At 45.6% G+C, this 18,442-nt stretch overlaps 2 protein-coding genes across 2 annotated transcripts in view; one reads left to right on the top strand and one right to left on the bottom strand.

Annotated features, from left to right (window-relative positions):
• The window catches only part of si:dkey-183c6.8 (protein O-GlcNAcase), a 21,525-nt gene extending 9,646 nt beyond the window's left edge, over positions 1-11,879 (top strand). The window contains exons 6-17 of the mRNA XM_056300673.1: positions 265-363; positions 1,059-1,328; positions 2,138-2,224; positions 3,817-4,292; positions 4,567-4,741; positions 5,352-5,408; positions 5,886-5,971; positions 8,200-8,304; positions 9,265-9,356; positions 9,500-9,689; positions 10,593-10,752; positions 11,718-11,879. Coding sequence (XP_056156648.1) covers positions 265-363; positions 1,059-1,328; positions 2,138-2,224; positions 3,817-4,292; positions 4,567-4,741; positions 5,352-5,408; positions 5,886-5,971; positions 8,200-8,304; positions 9,265-9,356; positions 9,500-9,689; positions 10,593-10,752; positions 11,718-11,854 — 1,934 coding nt within the window. The 3' untranslated portion in view covers positions 11,855-11,879. The remainder of the gene's footprint in view (positions 1-264; positions 364-1,058; positions 1,329-2,137; positions 2,225-3,816; positions 4,293-4,566; positions 4,742-5,351; positions 5,409-5,885; positions 5,972-8,199; positions 8,305-9,264; positions 9,357-9,499; positions 9,690-10,592; positions 10,753-11,717) is intronic.
• Positions 11,880-16,704: 4,825 nt separating this feature from the next.
• The window catches only part of si:dkey-183c6.7 (urea transporter 1), a 32,292-nt gene continuing 30,554 nt past the window's right edge, over positions 16,705-18,442 (bottom strand). Inside the window, exons 7-8 of the mRNA XM_056300175.1 lie at positions 17,547-17,596; positions 16,705-16,890 (exon numbers count right to left, since the gene is read on the bottom strand). Coding sequence (XP_056156150.1) covers positions 16,705-16,890; positions 17,547-17,596 — 236 coding nt within the window. The remainder of the gene's footprint in view (positions 16,891-17,546; positions 17,597-18,442) is intronic.

Raw genomic sequence — 18,442 nt, 5'->3', positions numbered from 1 at the left:
GGAATATTTCACACCAAAATTTGTGTAAATGAGGACAGAGCCAGAAAAGATGTATGAAAGAACCTTCTGCAACTTTGCGCACAGGATTTGTGCAAAGTTGGAAAAAACGTATACAAATGTTTGATGTTTGCTTATGAAACGTCATGAAATATACGATGTGCGTGTATGCTGAACTGACGCTGGACATTCCCACACTCTTTTAGACCTACGTTGAAGCCACCTCTCTCTGTCTTTGTCTCCGTTTCTCTGTTTCAAACTCTGTAGAGTATTGTGGTTCTCTGTGCTCCCCCAGTGTGTCTAAGTCTCCCTACCTGCAGACTATTGGAGAGGACCTGCTGCCCAACATCACAGTTATCTGGACCGGTAAGACCTCTAAAAGCACAAATGAGTTATTATCAGTTTTCAGTAATTGAATATGATAACGTAACATTAACATTTTAGAGGTTCAGCATGCTTTAAAGAAATCTCACACACAAACACACACACACACACACACACACACAGGAGGTATGCAAGCAAACATGCAAATTCATGCATGTGCAATGTGTGCAAACTCACACACAAACTAGGATTTTGTGCGCATCCACCCCCACACATATGGCTCTAGAACGATGTGTATACACATGCACACACACATGCACACACACACACACACACACACACACACATACACACACACTGCCCATCATCTCACAGTTCAACTCTTAAATTTTCATTTTTTTCTAGATCTGACAAAAGGTGATCTGAGTTAGCCATTCTTTAAGGGGTACTATTACATGTTCACTTCGCTGTTGTGTTAATAATCATTGTTTATTTGTACTCTTTTACTCACTTGTCACATGGTAGGTAAATGGTTTGCCTTTTCCTAAATATTTACCTGTTCAGACTTTACATGCTACTGTACCATGGATATCCCCAATCATTTTCACCTGTTTAGGCATTTAGCTGAAGCTGCTGGATCATGACCTGGAGGTACGGGTGTGCAGGTCCATTTGCAGCCTTGTATAGTATCTCTGCTAGTGTTGTGAATTCTCCTCCCTGTTTTGTCGGGCCCAAAGGCAGCAAGGTGATCTCCAGAAAACTGTCTGTGGACTGCCTGGCAGAGGTGGAGTCTGTCCTCCAGCGTCCGCCGCTCATCTGGGACAACCTGCACGCCAACGACTATGACTCCAGGCGCCTCTTCTTGGGGCCCTTCAAGGGCCGGGAGCCACAGCTTTGCAACCACCTGAGAGGCCTGCTACTCAACCCCAACTGCGAGTTTGAGGCCAACTACATCCCGCTGCACACGCTGGGAAGCTGGTACCGAGTCAGAAGTGAGGAGAAAAAAGGTGAGGGGAAGGAGGGAGAGAGGGATAAGGGGAGGGAGGGGATGCTCGTTGTATTTTCTTTCCTCAGTGTGTACAGAAGGCTAACTGTCGCTCTCTAACACCATATTAGCACCTGCATATTGGTGTTTTTTTATGCAATTAGTTTTTTTTCTTTGATAAAAGGGAGTTTGATAGAAAATACATTTAGAGAGGGAAAAACAACACTATATGGTATTGTATAATGAATGTGCAAAAGGGCAAAGGGATGATGACACAGTGAAATAATTGTGTCCTGCCGCCACAGCGGGTCGCCTGAACGGACAAAAGCGAGAGAAGATGAAGGCAAACAGCGTAGGAAGAACAGACAAAGCGCTGTCGGAGCGATGGCCAGCGAAGCAGGGGGAGCGAGAGCTAAAAGAGCGAGCCAAGACAGAAAGAGTGGGCCAAAGCTTTTCATGTGGAAGAGGCCAGAGAACAGTATCACGGTTATGAAGGAGGGAGGGACGGAGGGAGAGGGCCGGCTGTGGGGTGCAAGATAATGACTCAGCTCATTCCTGTGTGAGAGTTTGTCTTAAGTGTGTATGAGAGAACAGATCTATGTTTCTACCAGTAAGATGAGTCCAAATGTAGCGACGGTAATGACAGAGAAAGGTGTTTTGTTTGTGGACACCCTAAAAGAGAATTCAGGGACAGGATTAGGGTGAGGATGAACGTTAAATGGGGTGCGGTGAGGTTTGGATTTAGACTAAAGAACTGATCATAAGCTAATAACATGTCATTTGTTAGTATAACAGCATAATGGCATGTGTGTGTGTGTTTGTTTTATCTAGATGAGGAGTGTGAGTACTGTCCTGATAAAGCTCTGTCTGCTGCGCTACATGACTGGATGGAGGAGCTCAACCAACCATTACTACCAGGTGCATAGTTTTTCTTTTCTTCTTTTTTTTTTGTGAGTGTTTAGTTTGTTCCCCCGGCCATGACAATTCCCCCCCACGATGAGGTCAGAGAGACATTTTCATGTTTATTTTTTTGTGGACCCCCCCCCCCCCCCACTTTTCTCACCAATTGTACCCGGCCAATTACCCTACTCTTACAAGCCGTCCCGGTTGCTGCCCCACCCCGTGCCGATCCGGGGAGGGCTGCAGACTACCACATGCCTCCTCCGATACATGTGGAGTCGACAGCCAGGGGGACGTAGCGTGTGAGAGGATCACGTTATTCCCCCCACTTCCCCCTCCGCCCTGAACAGGCACCCTGACCGACCAGAGGACGCGCTAGTGTTGCAACCAGGACACATACCCACATCCAGCTTCTCACCCGCAGACACGGCCAATTGTGTCTGTAGGGACGCCCAACCAAGCCAGAGGTAACACGGGGATTCCAACTGGTGATCCCCGTGTTGGTAGGCAACGGAATAGACCGCCACGCTACCAGGACGCCCACTAGTTTTGTTTTAAAACCACCAGTTCAAAGGGCACCGACAGCTTCCTCTCTCAGGCTTGTTTATTTTATCATGTCCTGCCTGTCCCAGGCTCATAAATGAGTGTAGCCCCCCAGCCCAGGTAAATACAATTACAGTTTGGCATACGCTAAATACATTACGCACATAATTTCTCATTATCTTGACTCAGAGCAGGTGTGGTCACTGGGCCAGCAGAGCTGCACTCCCAGTTTGTCTGCCTCCAGTTGACACATTAAACCAGGTCATCGTCACAATCACATCTTCTGTTTCCCTGCATTTGTATGCAGCATTGTAAAAGGGCCATCACGCATGACTATTTTGGTAGTCTGTCGATTATTTTTACAATTTATCGAGCAAATTGGATAAGAAAAAAATACTTTTAAGTGCTTCATCTGAGAACAACAACGTAATGTAAGACTCAGTGTAATGCTGGTTTCACCCATATCCCCCTCTTTGTTTTATTGCATCTGGTCCATGTTCTTATGTTATCTGTGTTTTGCGTGTTTTAATGTAAGGTGATCTCGAGTGTACAGAAAGACACCAGTTAAATAAAATCATAAATGTGTAGGCAGGTTTCAGTAGAGGTGCTGCGGCATAGACGTTGTGCCGTTGTGGCAAGCAAGTTCAGCTTTGCAGTGCTTTTCTTGGTATTTTAATTGAAAGTGGTCCAAAGCTTCGGACATTTTCTGTCTCTTTGTCTCCTGACTCTTCTTTTTGTTCATCCTTACTTTCTTCCATTTAATCCACTCAAACAAACCACTGTGTCATGTACATACAACAGTAATAATGGTTGTCTGAGAACTTTGCTGAAGTACGCATGTTTAGATATGCATAAAGAGACGAAATTGTAATCAAGGATTTTTTGAAATCAAGTTAATTTAGTTGCTCAGTCACTTGTGACAGCTTAAAATTATTATCTGTGTCTCTGTTAGCATGAATAGTTTACTTACTGCAGCAGAAATGGTAAACTCTGTTCACTTTTATTTTGATAAGAGTATTCCAGGTGGCCTTCCAAGGTCATGGAAGTTATCATTCATATCACCACAGGTCGCCAGAGCAGACAACCAGAGCAGCGCTCCTCTGCACCCGCCTCCCGCTCCAAGATACCCGATGCATCCGACTGTCGTCCCTCCGCCAAAAGAGGGAGCTCTGCCCTAGCCAAACCCCTTCCTGTTTTCCCCCTGAACTCAGGTTCTCCCCCCTCTTCCCCGGCTAAAGAACCATCCAAAGGGGAGAGAGAGGGACAAGAGGGGGAGAGGAAGTCTAGCCAGCTTAGCCATCAAACACCAGGTTCAAAGCCAGACACACCCTCAGGAGGAGGCCCCAAGCAGAAGGCCCAGGGTCGGGGTCTGTGTGGTGGGAAGGGCCTGCTGAGTGAGTCCCAGGTACGTCTGCTGGTAGGCCTTCATTACCTGCCCCATGAGCATGGCCCGTCTGCCCAGAGGCTGCTGCAGGACCTGACCTGGCTGAAAACAAACTGCCACCTGGTCAGCGCCAGTGGCAAGAAGGCTCCACCACAGAAGGTTGGCGTGTGTTAAATTGACTGTTAAACTGAAATAACGTGTGTGTGTTAAATTGAGTATTAAATTGAAATAATGTGTTTTTCTTGTTGTTTGTGTCTGTCTGTCTTCATGTGACTAGTTGCGTGTATGTGTGTTTGTGTTACCAGAACATGAGTACAGGATAGCAAGCAGCTGTGTTTCTCTGACCCTCTGTGTGTGTGTGTGTGTGTGTGTGTGTGTGTGTGTGTGTGTGTGTGTGTGTGTGTGTGTGTGTGTGTGTGTAAATCCTCACCAGGTGGATGAGTGGCGGGGCCGGGCCTCCAGGTTCCTCTCTCTGTGTGAGGACATAGCACAGCTCCACTTCAGCGTGGTGGGCGGAGCCAATAGGGCCGTGCTCTATGACCTTTACCCTTACGTCTGGGACCTCAGGAATACCGCGCTAGTGGCTAAAGCCTTCATATGCTGGCTGGGTAAGGAAACTTGGATGGAACCATGAAAAAATATAGCATAGTATGGTACATGCTGTGCTATACTATACTATGCTAGGCTATACTGTACTATACTATAATATATAATAATAATAATAATAATAATAATAATAATACATTTTATTTGTGGGCGCCTTTCAGAGCACTCAAGGACACCTTACAGAACACAGTTAAAAAACAAGCAGCACTGTATATTATAATATATAATACTAAAATATACTATGCTATAACAGACAATACTATTACTGTTATTATCATATTGTTATTTTCTTATACTAAAGTTGCTGAAGAGATCCCTCATTTCAATGCTGCTCCTGAGGTTTCTGTCTGGGATAGATGGTGTTGTCTACTATCGTTTACTTTATTTACCTGGTGATAATGTAACTGTGATTTGGGACTATGTCGATAAACTTAACTTGGCTGTCAGTGAACAATGTAGTTTCCTACCACACATGTAATACAAGTGGTAGCGGACAAAGAGGAAGAAGGATTAAACATGTTCCTTGGGGGTATGACCCCCTTTTCTCTCCCCCTTTAATTTCATTTTCATTTCCTCTCTCGAAACATCCACCACCACCACCACATCTTTCAGATGGGCGAGTGTTGGGCGACAGCTCTACCCTGGGCTCCTGGAGGAACTGCTTTCACTGTGAGCGGACACGGTCTTCAAACACGTTTTGCATTTCTAAATTCCTCCACCAGATTGATTCCCAGATTTTCAGTAGCCTCTCTCACTTGACTATCTTTAGCTATGGCTCCTTTTTGTACAATGTTAATTCAGTCCAAAAAAAAAAAAAGAAGAAGAAGAAGCACATTATTAGCCTGTCTTAGAATGCTCCCCAGAGCAAGCTCTCTCAAAATAGCTCCTTGTGGATAATAATGCAGTCAGGACCACCCACGTTTAAACGTGAAATATGTATGGCGAAGCATGAAAGCTGAAAAGACTTAATTTTCTATCCAACACTACCTGTGATACCCACATGCTGTTGTATTTGACTCTACTCTGGCAGGAACTGTATACAAACCCGTCGACATTTTTGTTTACTCTGTAATACATTTCCTGGCACTTGACAGGGCCTTTTCTTCTGATGTCAAGTGATTGCTATGTGGTGCTTGTCTCTTGCAGGGTGTGGGACGACCACAGGGGCAGATGTACTGAATGTGGAGTCAGAACCCTGGGTGTTCAAGGGGGGCATGTCTGGAGAAGTACAGGTAAGATGTATCTGGTTTGTTTGTGTATGTGTGTGTGTGTATACACGCGCGCCAATGTGTGTTTACGTGCTTGTATATTATATTTAAAGTAATAGTTGGGATCTTTTCAAGTCTTCCCCTGTCTTATGCTGACCGCTCATTTAACACATTGGTAGATTTAATTTTCACAATCATCCGTCCTTTTCTTCATAATGGATCCACGGCTTCAGCTTGCAATCTAGAGTTCAATGCAATTAATGGCGGACAAATCCAGAATCCTTGTTCGGTGCAAAAGGAAACACTCCATGATCCAGTCAGAGCTGTCATGGTGCTGCAGCAGTCTGTCATTGCAAATTCGAGTCTTCATTTTAAAAATGTGCAGTCTTCTTTTGTGAAATCCCCCCTGAGTGTATGCTTTGTTGTGCCGCGTTGTGACTCCTTCGTTCTTCTTTTTTTGTCTTGTCTATCTGTGTTTTAATATTTAATTTCCTTTAATTGGGTTGGGAGCCTGTAGGCTGGTAGCTTTGCTAAAAGCCTGCAGGTTACCTCATTATTTTTCATCTGGTCTATCTGGGTTTTAAACATGGGTTTTATTTGATTTAGTCGGGCGTAGGTGTGTTAAAGTTATCGCCAAAGCGCTCTGGCTACCTCACTATTATTTGTCTTATTGGTTTAAGATGTACATGTTTTATTTTGCTTATTTTCTCTGTGTTCTATGTTAATAGGTTATGTATATACATTGGTGTAAATATGTAGATATAAGGGTGGCACAGTGGATAACGCAGTCGCCTCACAGCAAGAAGGTCCTAGGTTCGAGCCCCAGGGTAGTCCAACCTCGGGGGGGGGGTCATCCTCTGTGTGGAGTTTGCATGTTCTCCCCGTGTCTAAGTGGGTTTCCTCCGGGTGCTCCGGTTTCCTCCCACAGTCCAAAGGCATGCAGGTCAGCTGAATCGGACGTACTAAATTGTCCCTAGTGGTGAACGTGTCGGGCCTGTGATGGTCTGGCGGCCTGTCCAAGGTGTCTTACCCAATTTCCCCTCGGGGATGAATAAAGTATGCTGATTCTGATTCTTCCTGCCTGCCGCTAAATGACTCCTGGGATAGGCACCAGCATCCCGCGACCCCGGTTAGGATAAGCGGCTTGGATAGTGGATGGATGGATGGATGTAGATATAAAAGAAGTATGGAATGTATTTTTGATAATCTACTACTACTATTGGCTGCTCCCGTTAGGGGTCGCCATAGCTGATCATCCATTTCCATTTCTTCCTGTCTTCTGCATCTTCCTCTGTCACACCAGCCACCTGCATGTCTTCCCTCACCACATCCATAAACCTCCTCTTTGGCCTTCCTCTTTTCCTCTTCCCTGACAGCTCCATATTCAGCATCCTTCTCCCAATATACCCAGCATCTCTCCTCCACACATGTCCAAGCCATCTCAATCTTGCCTCTCTTGCTTTGTCTCCAAACTGTCCAACTTGGGCGGTCCCTCTAATATAATCGTTCCTAATCCTGTCCTTCTTCATCACTCCCATTGAAAAGGAATGTATTTTTGATAATAAAACAGAAAAAAAGTGACTCCTTGCTAGTATTTTTAGGCCATGTTACAGGAAGTAGCATGGAAGGAAACAACTGTAAGCGACTGTAAAAATGACTAAAGTTTTTAAATTACCCCTCGAATTTGCCAGTATCGACTGCTGTAGCATCATGTTAGCTTTGGCTGAACTGTGGAGCTTTTTTTCTTTTGCACTGAGCAAGAATTGTGCATTTGTCCTCCATTCAATTGCATTGAGCTCTAGATTGTAATCTGGAGCCTCATGTCCGGTATGAAGAAAAGGACAAAAGACTGGGAAAATGCATCCTACCTACCTATGTACTACATGAGCGGTGGGTATAAAACAGGGATAGGCGTTTCCTATGTGGTGGTTTTTTTACAGGTTAAGAGCTCATCACTATAACACTCATCACTTGTTAATGAAACTTTTTGTCTCCCCGACATTCACTGATGTGTGCGTGATTGTATTAACAAAGTCTTTGTCACATTCACTGTTTACCTCATTGATTACTACTACTCTTAACTGTTCAATTTTGATTAATATTAAAACCATCTTCCGATCAATATTCCAGATTTAAATATCCCTTATACTTGGCTACCGGGATACTTGTTTTATATAATGTCAAACTGAAAGACTTACTCATTATTTTTGTTTGATGTATGCGTGTGTGTGTGTGTTTGTGTGTATTTGTAGATGCTTCTCCCTATAGGCAGCAGCAGTGAGTTGTTCACTCACCCACCTCCTCTTTTCCCTACTTCTCGGCTGTACAACGTCAGACCCTACCACACAAAGGACAAGGTGGGAGAGGTCTCACACATATGCAAAACACGCACAGACACACACACACAACTGCACACAGTCCCCCCAGAAAACTTTCCTGCAATTCAGCTTTTGAAATGTAAAGGAAAACAGCTGATTTAGATATTTTTTTTACAGAGTTCAATATCAATCATCAAGTTTGAAAGGGAAACACTCTTCATAGGCGGCATGGTGGCCCAGTAGTTAGCGCTGTCACCTCACAGCAAGAAGGTCCTGGGTTCGAACCCCGAGGTTGTCCAACCTTGGGGTCATCCCAGGATGTCCTCTGTGTGGAGTTTGCATATTCTTCCCGTGTCTGCGGTGGGTTTTCTCTGGGTGCTGCGGTTTCCCCCACCATCAAAAAGACATGCATGTTAGGGTTTATACCAGTGGCGGCTGGTGCTAACAGTGTTTGAGGGGGTGCAATTTACCTTGGCGCAGCACACCTGACAGCTGCTTTAATGTCCACACAGTCACAGAGTTATTAAGAAAGACAATGTAGCCTATAGATTTTATCAGGGGTAGGCTACATTGTCTTTCTTAATAACTCTGTGACTGTGTGGACATTAAAGCAACCGTCAGGTGTGCTGCGCCAAGGTAAATTGCGCCCCCCCCCCAAAAAAAATTGTTAGCACCAGCCGCCACTGGTTTATACTGGTTTATGCCCCTGACCGAGGCATGGCAAGACAAACTGGAGTTGCTCCCCTGGTGCTGCACAGCGGCTGCCCACTGCTCCTAGCTACACAGCTAGGATGGGTTAAATGCAGAGAAGGAATTGCCCCACGGGGATTAATAAAGTAGTAAAAAAAATTAGGCGATGGGGGAGTGGAGAGTGGACACTAGACGCTTTTAAAAATAATTTTCCTCACAAAACAACAACTGCTAATTTGGAAAGTGGTTGGCTTTTTGTATAAGCATGTACATATGTATACATATATCTCTCTCTCTCTCTCTGTGTAGGTAGAACTGTACCGGATGGTGCGTCAGCTCCACCTGAGGACACAGGGTGGCCAGGAGTCCAGCAATGCTCATCCTGATGTCATAGGAGACAGGTGTGTGTGTGTGTGTGTGTTTGTACTCGCTTGTGAAAGTAAAACATAAATGGTAAGGGACAGTAAGAGAATTTCTTGTTTCAAAAGGAAGCCTTTCAGTTAAACCAGGTCACCTGTGTGGGCTGTGTATGTTTCCCCTTCAGATGTTTAGGGCCGTGCCTGGCGTTGAGTCCGGAGTACAGCTTCATCCTAGAGGATGAGTTGGGTGTCTGTGGCTGTGTGCTGGGCATCCTGGATGTTCGCTCCTTCGCCAAGCGTTGCCAGGCGACCTGGATGCCTGCCATGAGGGACAAATACCCGCCCAGGGGGGGCAGCCCACACTCAAACACACAGGTGAAATTCACACACATGGATAACTAATGGAGTTAAGGGAGTCAGCTAAAACCAGATTCAATGGCAAAGAGACTGTCTACAGTCCGGGTGGCATGGTGGTCTATTCCGTTGCCTACCAACATGGGGATTGCTGATTCGAATCCCTGTGTTACCTCCGGCTTGGTCGGGCGTCCCTACAGACCCAATTGGCCGTGTCTGCGGATGAGAAGCTGGATGTGGGTATGTGCCCTGGTCACTGCACTACTGCCTCCTCTGGTTGGTCGGGGCGCATGTTTTTGGGGGAGGGGTGGAGCAGCGACCGGGATGGCTTGTAAGAGTGGGGTAATTGGCCGGATACAACTGGAGAGAAAAAAGGGGGGGGGGTCCCAAAAAGAGACTGTCTAAGGTGGTGCCAACTAAGTTAACTTGATCACGGGTGTGGTGTGAGAGGGTTAGCAGACACTCAATGGACAGTTTTAAAATACCAATAGTCATACACACATGCACAGACACACCAATACTAACAGACACAATAAACTGGTTTGGTTCACGAGGTACTAATAACTGCTGGGAGTGAGTAACATGTATGCCAAACCCAGTTTCCATTGTAAAGACACACACACACACACACACACACACACACACACACACACACACACACACACACACACACACACACACACACACACACACATACAGTTGAGAGCAAGAAACCTGTTCACACACACTGGTGCATGTTTAAGAGAGCTCACATGCTTTAACAAAAGCTACACTGCTAACAGTGTTTGTGTTCACATACAAACCATGCTCACAGGCAGGCGCACACATTCTGACACCATATTGTGGCCCCACTGACTCAGGCAAGTTTCAGCACCACGGACAGCACCAATTTCTCTCTCGCTCTCTGACTCTCCCTGCTGTTAGGATCTGCTCAAGTTAATGGAGGAGGACCAGGGAGAGTACCCAGACTCCCTGCTTTATCATTTTCCCTCCCAGTTGCGACTGGACGCCCTGCCCGAGCTGGTGGACGTCAGCGTCAGCCGCAGCTTGCTCACCGCGCTCCTTACTGCACTCAAGGCCAATGGTAAGTGGGGAGCAGTCCTGCATAATCTGTGCTTGCACTGGTGTGTCTGTGTGTGTTTACAGAGTTTTGAAAGAGAGTGAGATATTCATGTATCCTTAACGAAAAAGAGTGAATATTGTGCAGGGTTTTCCCTGGCTTTTTTTAGGGCTTAGGTGGTGGGGGGGGGGGGTCCGGGGGGGTATACCCCCCCGGCTGGGGGGTTTACGGGGGGCGGCCCCCCGTCCAAATTTTTTGAAAATTACGAATTTAAATGCATGAATTTGGTGCACTTTGAGAGTAAAATCAAGCTAGAATAACAATTTCAGCCTGTTTAACAAACCCTGCATTTTTCAACAGGCAATTAAAAGTTTCATCACCTGGCATTTCTACATCGCATGTCTCTTTAAACTGTCCATTTTTAAAATGAATTTTCAAAAAACAAACCCTGAGCTCATCGTGGCTCTCTGCAATACTCTTTCATGAGAATACACACAAGGTTTTGACTGGCCCTTTAAGATTAGAGGTAAGACAGATATTATTGGTAACATTTTGAGTTTTTGCAGTGTATGACCTCGTATGCTGAGCAAGAAATGGTGGAAGTAGTTTACAGCATAAAAAATGCGCAGCGCTTATCAACACAATGATTCCCCAAATGGCCAGTTAAGTTGCTAGCTTTGTCTGACTGAATACGATGCACGTAAAAAAAATAATAATTAAAAAAAGAAAATTTTTTCTTCCTCCTCTTTCCCGTTCATTTGAGCTAGGCGCTCGTTGAAATCGTCTAGGCGCTGCGCCTAAGCCATATAATGGCAGGGGACACACTGTTGTGTACGACCCTTTCTTTTTTGTATTCCACATGAGTGTATGTTCCTGTTAATGTGTGTTGTATTTACGTGTATTTCCTGTCTTTTTGTGTGTGTATGTACTGATCTGTGTGTGTGTGTGTGTGCGTGTGCGTGTGCGTGTGTGTGTGTGTGTACCTGCAGGTTCTCAGGGGGTGTTCTGTGAAGTCCAGCCTACAGATCATCAGAGGCTGGAGTTCCTGACCAAGCTGGGCTTTCTGGAGATCCTCAGAGGAGAAGCCAGGAGCAGGGAGGGGGTGGTGCTGGGGAGGCTGCTCTGAAAGACACAAACACACACATACACGTAGAAAGCCACGAAACCAGGACACACATTCACACACGATAACAGACTCTTACAACGGCAGAGGCATGTGCGCGCGCACATGCACGCACGCACACACACTCAGACGTACAGACACATAAGTTAGAAATTTGCACGTTAGTGACAGTCAAGCTTTGCCACGGAGCAGGATGTGAATCAGGGACCAGTTGAAAACTCTGAGTTTGAACAACAGCACTGGGCCCCGAGCTCAAAGATGTGTGAAGGATTTATAAATAGTGAATACATTTTGGGATCAGACCTTCAGCAGTGCTGTGCCAATCTTTGTTCGATGCCAAACCTGGTCAAGGCTAAAAGCCTTTAGACTGGTTTTGAGGAAGTCAACAAAAAAGTGGGTTGACATTGAACCAGAGCTCAAGAACGCGGCAGTTATGAAACCTTATGACACATTTCATTTACTTACAGAGTATTTGTGTTATTTTTTTCTTGAATATTTTAGGGAAAGCTCTGATGCTTTATTGTGACGTTTCTTGACCCTAGTGTAAAGAATTTAAAAGCCAAGTAATCCCCAAAAGTCTAGGTGCATCACTTTCCTTCCATGTAGAATTAAAGAACGACCTTGCATCCATGTGAAATATATCCGTGTGCTGTGAGCACCTCATATGAAGTCAAGGATGTGTGTTGTGGAATTACATTCAGGTGGTTAACGATGAATTCAAGGTGAATTAGCATCACATGGAGACTTTGAGATCGGAAAGAAAAGAGGGTATCACCATTTTGCCAGCTCCAGAGAGGCTAATGAAGACTATTTCTAACCGGCATGGGCCTGGCACGGCAACACACTGAGATTTCCCAGATGTCATCAGTGTGTGTTTGGATGCAGCGCCGCTGTTAACTCAAATCGGCATGAGTCAACCTCGGTGGATCTTGTGCTCTGGACCCAGTGCCTATTTCACACGTGATAATGTCAGGAGTCGACCGGCTTCGTTTTCCAGCTCCCAGGCAAAATTGCTGTCTCGGTGTTTACATGAGCTTAATTTAGGTAACTGTTTACAAGCATGAAGAACAAAACGTCGACTGATCACACTACAGTGTCAGAGCGACATACAAATGTTCAGCTGAGCGTTTCAGCTGGACGTCTCGCTCCGACCTTGCACGCTGCGGCAAATACATTTTATACAATGAGTACATGACTTTTCTTATTCAACTTTAAGCACCTAGTTTGAAGATGATAGGCGCCAAAAAGACAAAATGTCTTATGTCATGGTGTGCATATGTCATGGTGTGCATATGTCATGGTGCGCCTATGTCATGGTGTGCATATGTAATGGTGTGCATATGACATGGTGTGCATATGTCATGGTGCGCCTATGTCATGGTGTGCATATGTCATGGTGCGCCTATGTCATGGTGTGCATATGTAATGGTGTGCATATGACATGGTGTGCATAGGACATGGTGTGCATATGTCGAGGCACGTCATCTGAAAGCGAGTGCATGTGTGTTGGAAGCTAAGATTAAAACAGTCTTTGTGAATTTCTTTGCATGCAGGCAATCATACAGATAGTCCAACACACACACACACACACACACACACACACACACACACACACACTCGCAAACAAACACGAATCTACGTAAAGCAGATATCTCTTTCACGTTACACATTTCTGTTGGTACAGAAGTCCGACATCTTATTGTCTTACAAAGCCAAACCTTTGCCTGCGTGTGTGTGGGGGGGGGTGGGGGTGGGGGCAGTGCTGTCTGCGTGCATTCTGAATAAGCCAAGAGAGCTATTGTGTCATGCGATTCCTCTCGTCAGAACCGAGTAACACACAAACATACATGCACACACACACGCGCACACAGAATCAGTCCTGTTTAAAGTAAGCACAAGCGCACCCGGTCTTAGATTACCGACTGAAAGTAGAACAAAGAATGTTCATTTTTGTAATGCGGCATCAAAAAAAGAAAGAAAGAAACTGATGTGCAACTATTTGTACTAATGTATTTTTTTGTATTGTTGATATGATTCACCAATCACAGACTGAAATGCACTTAGTGTCTGTTCATAAGCGAGTTTCTCTGTTTTTGACTGCGGCGCCGTCTGTCAGTGGTTCAGATAGTCCACGAGAGCAGACTGCTGCAGGTCTAGAGGTGGTTTAGATGAAGGGGGGAAACATTAAGATGTAAATGCATGAGCTAAATGTAGTATAGACGAGATTCTCCTGAATTTTGTTGCGTTTACTTTCCAGGTACTGGGTTTACTTGTTGCGGGTGTTGTTGTGTTGTTGGTTGTGATGGCAGGCGGGTGTCCTGTTTTAAAACTGCGGTTGAGGAAACGTGTGAAAAAAAACAGACAAACCATTAAAAAGAAAACTGCACAGGGGACTGGGAGCACTGGGAACAAGTGATTGTCACGGCATCGAACTAACTGGTTTGCTGTTACGTTTGCACCTTTTTTTTTGTTGAGAGGCCTCGGGTAGGGGCGTCCGGGTGGCGTGGCAGTCTGTTCCGTTGCCTACCAACACAGGGATTGCCGGTTCGAATCCCTGTGTTACCTCCTTGGTCGGGCATCCCTACAGACACAATTGGCCGTGTCTGCGGGTGGGAAGCCGGATGTGGGTATGTGTCCTGGTCGCTTCACTAGCGCCTCCTCTGGTTGATCGGAGCAGCTGTTCAGGGGTGAGGGGGAATTGGGGGGAATAGCGTGATCCTCCCACCTGCTACGTCCCCCTGGTGAAACTCCTCACTGTCAGGTGAAAAGAAGCGGCTGGTGACTCCACGTGTATCGGAGGAGGCATGTGGTAGTCTGCAGCCCTCCCCGGATCGGCAGAGGGGGTGGAGCAGAGACCAGGACGGCTCGGAAGAGTGGGGTAATTGGCGAAGTGCAGTTGAGGAGAAAAAGGGGGACCCCCCCCCAAAAAAATAGGCCTCGGGTATTTGAGAAGGCCATTTTGTTGGACAGAACTTTGAAAATGTTCATGTGCCACATAAAATCCTTATTATTATTATATTATAACTTAAATGAAAGCCAGTTAAAGTGCAGTCTCCCAGCATCTCAATACTACGTGGCCTTTAAAGTTCTGGCCTACAGCGTTAATCGTCAGTTGTTATCGTTTTTAGGAAGGCGTTACCGTCCGTCTGTGCTCACTGTCTCACCCTCTGCTTGCCATGAGGCAACTCGGGTATGTTGTTAGCACATTAACACACGGTAGAGGGGTGTTTCCCACGCCTGTGCCGGGGAAGGAAGGGGCCAGAAAAGTAAAGTACTGTAGAATCTAATCTGCGTTTACATTTACCAAAACACAAAAACTGATGTTTTGAACATGAATGATTTTATGAGACCGAGTTTTGTGTTTTAATGAGTATTATTAAAAGAAGTTTTCTTTCCCCTTGACATGTCTGTCATTTAATGTTTTGTTTTTTTTCCTTCAAATTTTGGAGCAGGACGCCTCCATGCAGCACTTAGCGTTGCACCCAGACACCCCTGCTTGCTCCACGTTGGTTCGATTCTGGACTATTTCTCTCTGCGCACACACACACATCTCACATTAGCTGCAGATTTACCAGTTCATGATGCAACGAGCTGTGGTTACGTGTTGGCTGCGTTAGCTTAGTACCAGCTAGGCTGCACCAGGACAGCTTAGCAGTCATTCAGACGAAGTCAATAGTAGGATTTTGCACTTGTGTCACTTTAATTGCCTATACTTGCCGCCATACAATGCCTGGTTACGACGGCACTATGATCTTTCAACATACATGCCGACCGACACACAGTTGTACACGAACCGAGCTGGTACTAAGGAGAGACAAGTTACTGATGTTCAATAGACAGGCAGACTGGGAGTGACGCTGGCATGAAGCGCCACCCAGTGACCAAATATGGTACTACAACCAAAATACTGTCCCAAAACACAGTAGGTGTATTTCTGACTGTTACAACGAGTTTATTGTTTTCATCTATCTGTCTATCTATCTATAGATATAGATATAGATATATCTATATATAGATATATAACTCCTTTCATTTCAAAGGGTTTCATACTGATGACAGTCAGTGTCAGGTAGATCTCGGTAAGGCGTTATTTATGTCACATCAGTAAATCTCAACGCTCGATGGCCGAGCACAGTTGAAAGAAACACAACACATTGCTTCCTTACTGCCTCAATTATAAGTACCAATGAATCCAAATGTGGAAGATTATCCAAGTAAGCTGTGTGGTGTAGAGGGCATATGGTGTTCCTAGTGATGGGTTATGATTTCAATATGCTGCAGGATGTTATTAAAAACTGTGCAAATAGAGTCTCCTATACCATGCACTTAATGAACCAACTGCACATGTGCAACACGTCATTAGCAACAAATAGAAAATACAAAAACAAAGCTGACACTGTGACATATAAAGAAATGTAATGGTAATGGTTGAATTGTAAAGTGAGCAAGGGATCACGGTTGCATATTACTGTACATTTCCCTGAGCTTGCAATGCCACCTTGTGGACAGGTAGGCCCTTTTTTATAGCATGGGTTGGTGTGTCTGTGTGATATTCATTTATCATTAATGAAAAGATCTAAATATTGTGTACGACCCTTTCTTTTTTTGCATTCCATGTGCCATTAGTGTATGCTCCTGTGAATGTGTGTTGTACTTATGAGTATTTCCTGTCTTTTTGTGTGTGTATGTAGCTATGTGTATCTGTGTGTGTGTGTGTGTGTGCATGCGTGTGTGTGTGTGTGTGTGTGTGTGTGTGTGTGTGTGTGTGTGTGTGTGTGTGTGTGTGCGTGTGCGCAGGCCATTGTGAATGTGGATGAATGTGAGAGACACTCATGCCCACATGTGTACCAGTACTACACATCAGTGCTGTCTCTGTCAGAGGTATGTCCTGCTTCCCATCGGCTGCGGGTGCGCAAGTTGTATTCTGGTGCTCGGACTTGACCGACAGGGATGCGGTACACCGACAAACTCCTTCCGGTCAGCAGCAGCATCAGCGTAAAGGTCAGTGTAGCTGCCCAACTGCATGCTGGGAGACCCACCTGAGAGAGAGAGAGAGAGAGAGAGAGAGAGAGAGAGAGAGAGAGAGAGAGAGAGAGAGAGAGAGGGAGAGAGAGCTTGACAAGAGGCAGAGTTGGTTGTTGAATTACTAAAGAGAGAAAGCTTGTAGTACTTTCCATTAAGACATACTTTGTAAAGTGTTTATAAGCTGTTACTAATTACTTTGTTAATGTTAACCTATTTATAAATGTGTAATAAATCAGTATAAAACTGTTGTAGAGAATTAATAAATAGACTTTTGAGTTGCCAGGTTGGGGCCCACATGGGGAGAGTCTCCATAGACATTCTCTAGGAAACTATGATTAGATGAAGTGAGCCAAACCACTGACTACTACTAATACTTGACCCCAACCCTAAACTTAAACAATACCCAATCTTAACCCTGAACTGGATGTGTGTGTTAGCTAGATGTGTGCACAGCAGGCCAAATGAAGTCATGTCACCATCTAATTTATACATTACGTGGGCTATGATGTTGTTTGGCAACATCATTTTCCTCCAAGACGCAAAGCTGAGGTAAAAACTGAATTGCCAAAAGCTTAAATAACACTAGAATTTGAGAGGGGATTAAGAGCTCGAGGCTCCCCCATGATTCAGCTTTTTTTTTTAAATACAGTCTTTGGCTTTGGGTACTTACAGTTCCCAGCAGATTGCTCAGGGCAATGTCAGCATACGCAGAGAGGAAGGCTGTGGACAGAATAGGAGACACCAGGCTAAATATATCATCGCACATGCGCACATTATTTCTCTCCCGCTGTCTCTCTCCACATCACTAATGAAAACAGCGGTGACAGAACTGGCCGTGGATCAGTGGCATAGCCTCAGTGCACGCTATTATGATGGGCCCCAGTACACACTATTATGAAGGGCCCCAGTGCACAGACTCTTATGAAGGGCCCCAGTGCACACACCATTATGATGGGCCCCAGTGCACACTATTATGATGGGCCCCAGTGCACGCTATTATGATGGGCCCCAGTGCACGCTATTATGATGGGCCCCAGTGCACACACTATTATGATGGGCCCCAGTGCACACTATTATGATGGGCCCCAGTACACACTATTATGAAGGGCCCCAGTGCACACACTATTATGAAGGGCCCCAGTGCACACACTATTATGATGGGCCCTAGTGCACACACTATTATGAAGGGTCACAGTACACACTATTATGACAGGCCCCAGAGCATGCTATTATGATGGGCCCCAGTGCACACGACCCCCCCCCTTTATCTCCCCAATTGTATCCAGCCAATTATCCCACTTTTCTGAGCCATCCCGATCTCTGCTCCACCTCCTCTGCCGATCCGGGGAGGGCTGCAGACTACCACATGGCTCCTCCGATACATGTGGAGTCACCGGCTGCTTCTTTCCACCTGACAGTGAGTAGTTTCGCCAGGGGGATGTAGCACGTGGGAGGATCACGCTATTCCCCCCAGTTCCCCCTCCCCCCAAAAAAGGCACCCCGACTGACCAGAGAAGGTGCCAGTGCAGCGACCAGGACACATACCCAGATCCGGCTTCCCACCCC

The sequence above is a fragment of the Lampris incognitus genome, chromosome 20, assembly GCF_029633865.1.
Source record: "Lampris incognitus isolate fLamInc1 chromosome 20, fLamInc1.hap2, whole genome shotgun sequence".
NCBI lineage: Eukaryota > Metazoa > Chordata > Actinopteri > Lampriformes > Lampridae > Lampris > Lampris incognitus.
Note: the sequence above shows the minus strand (reverse complement) of the source record. Positions and strands in the feature narration are given on the sequence as shown.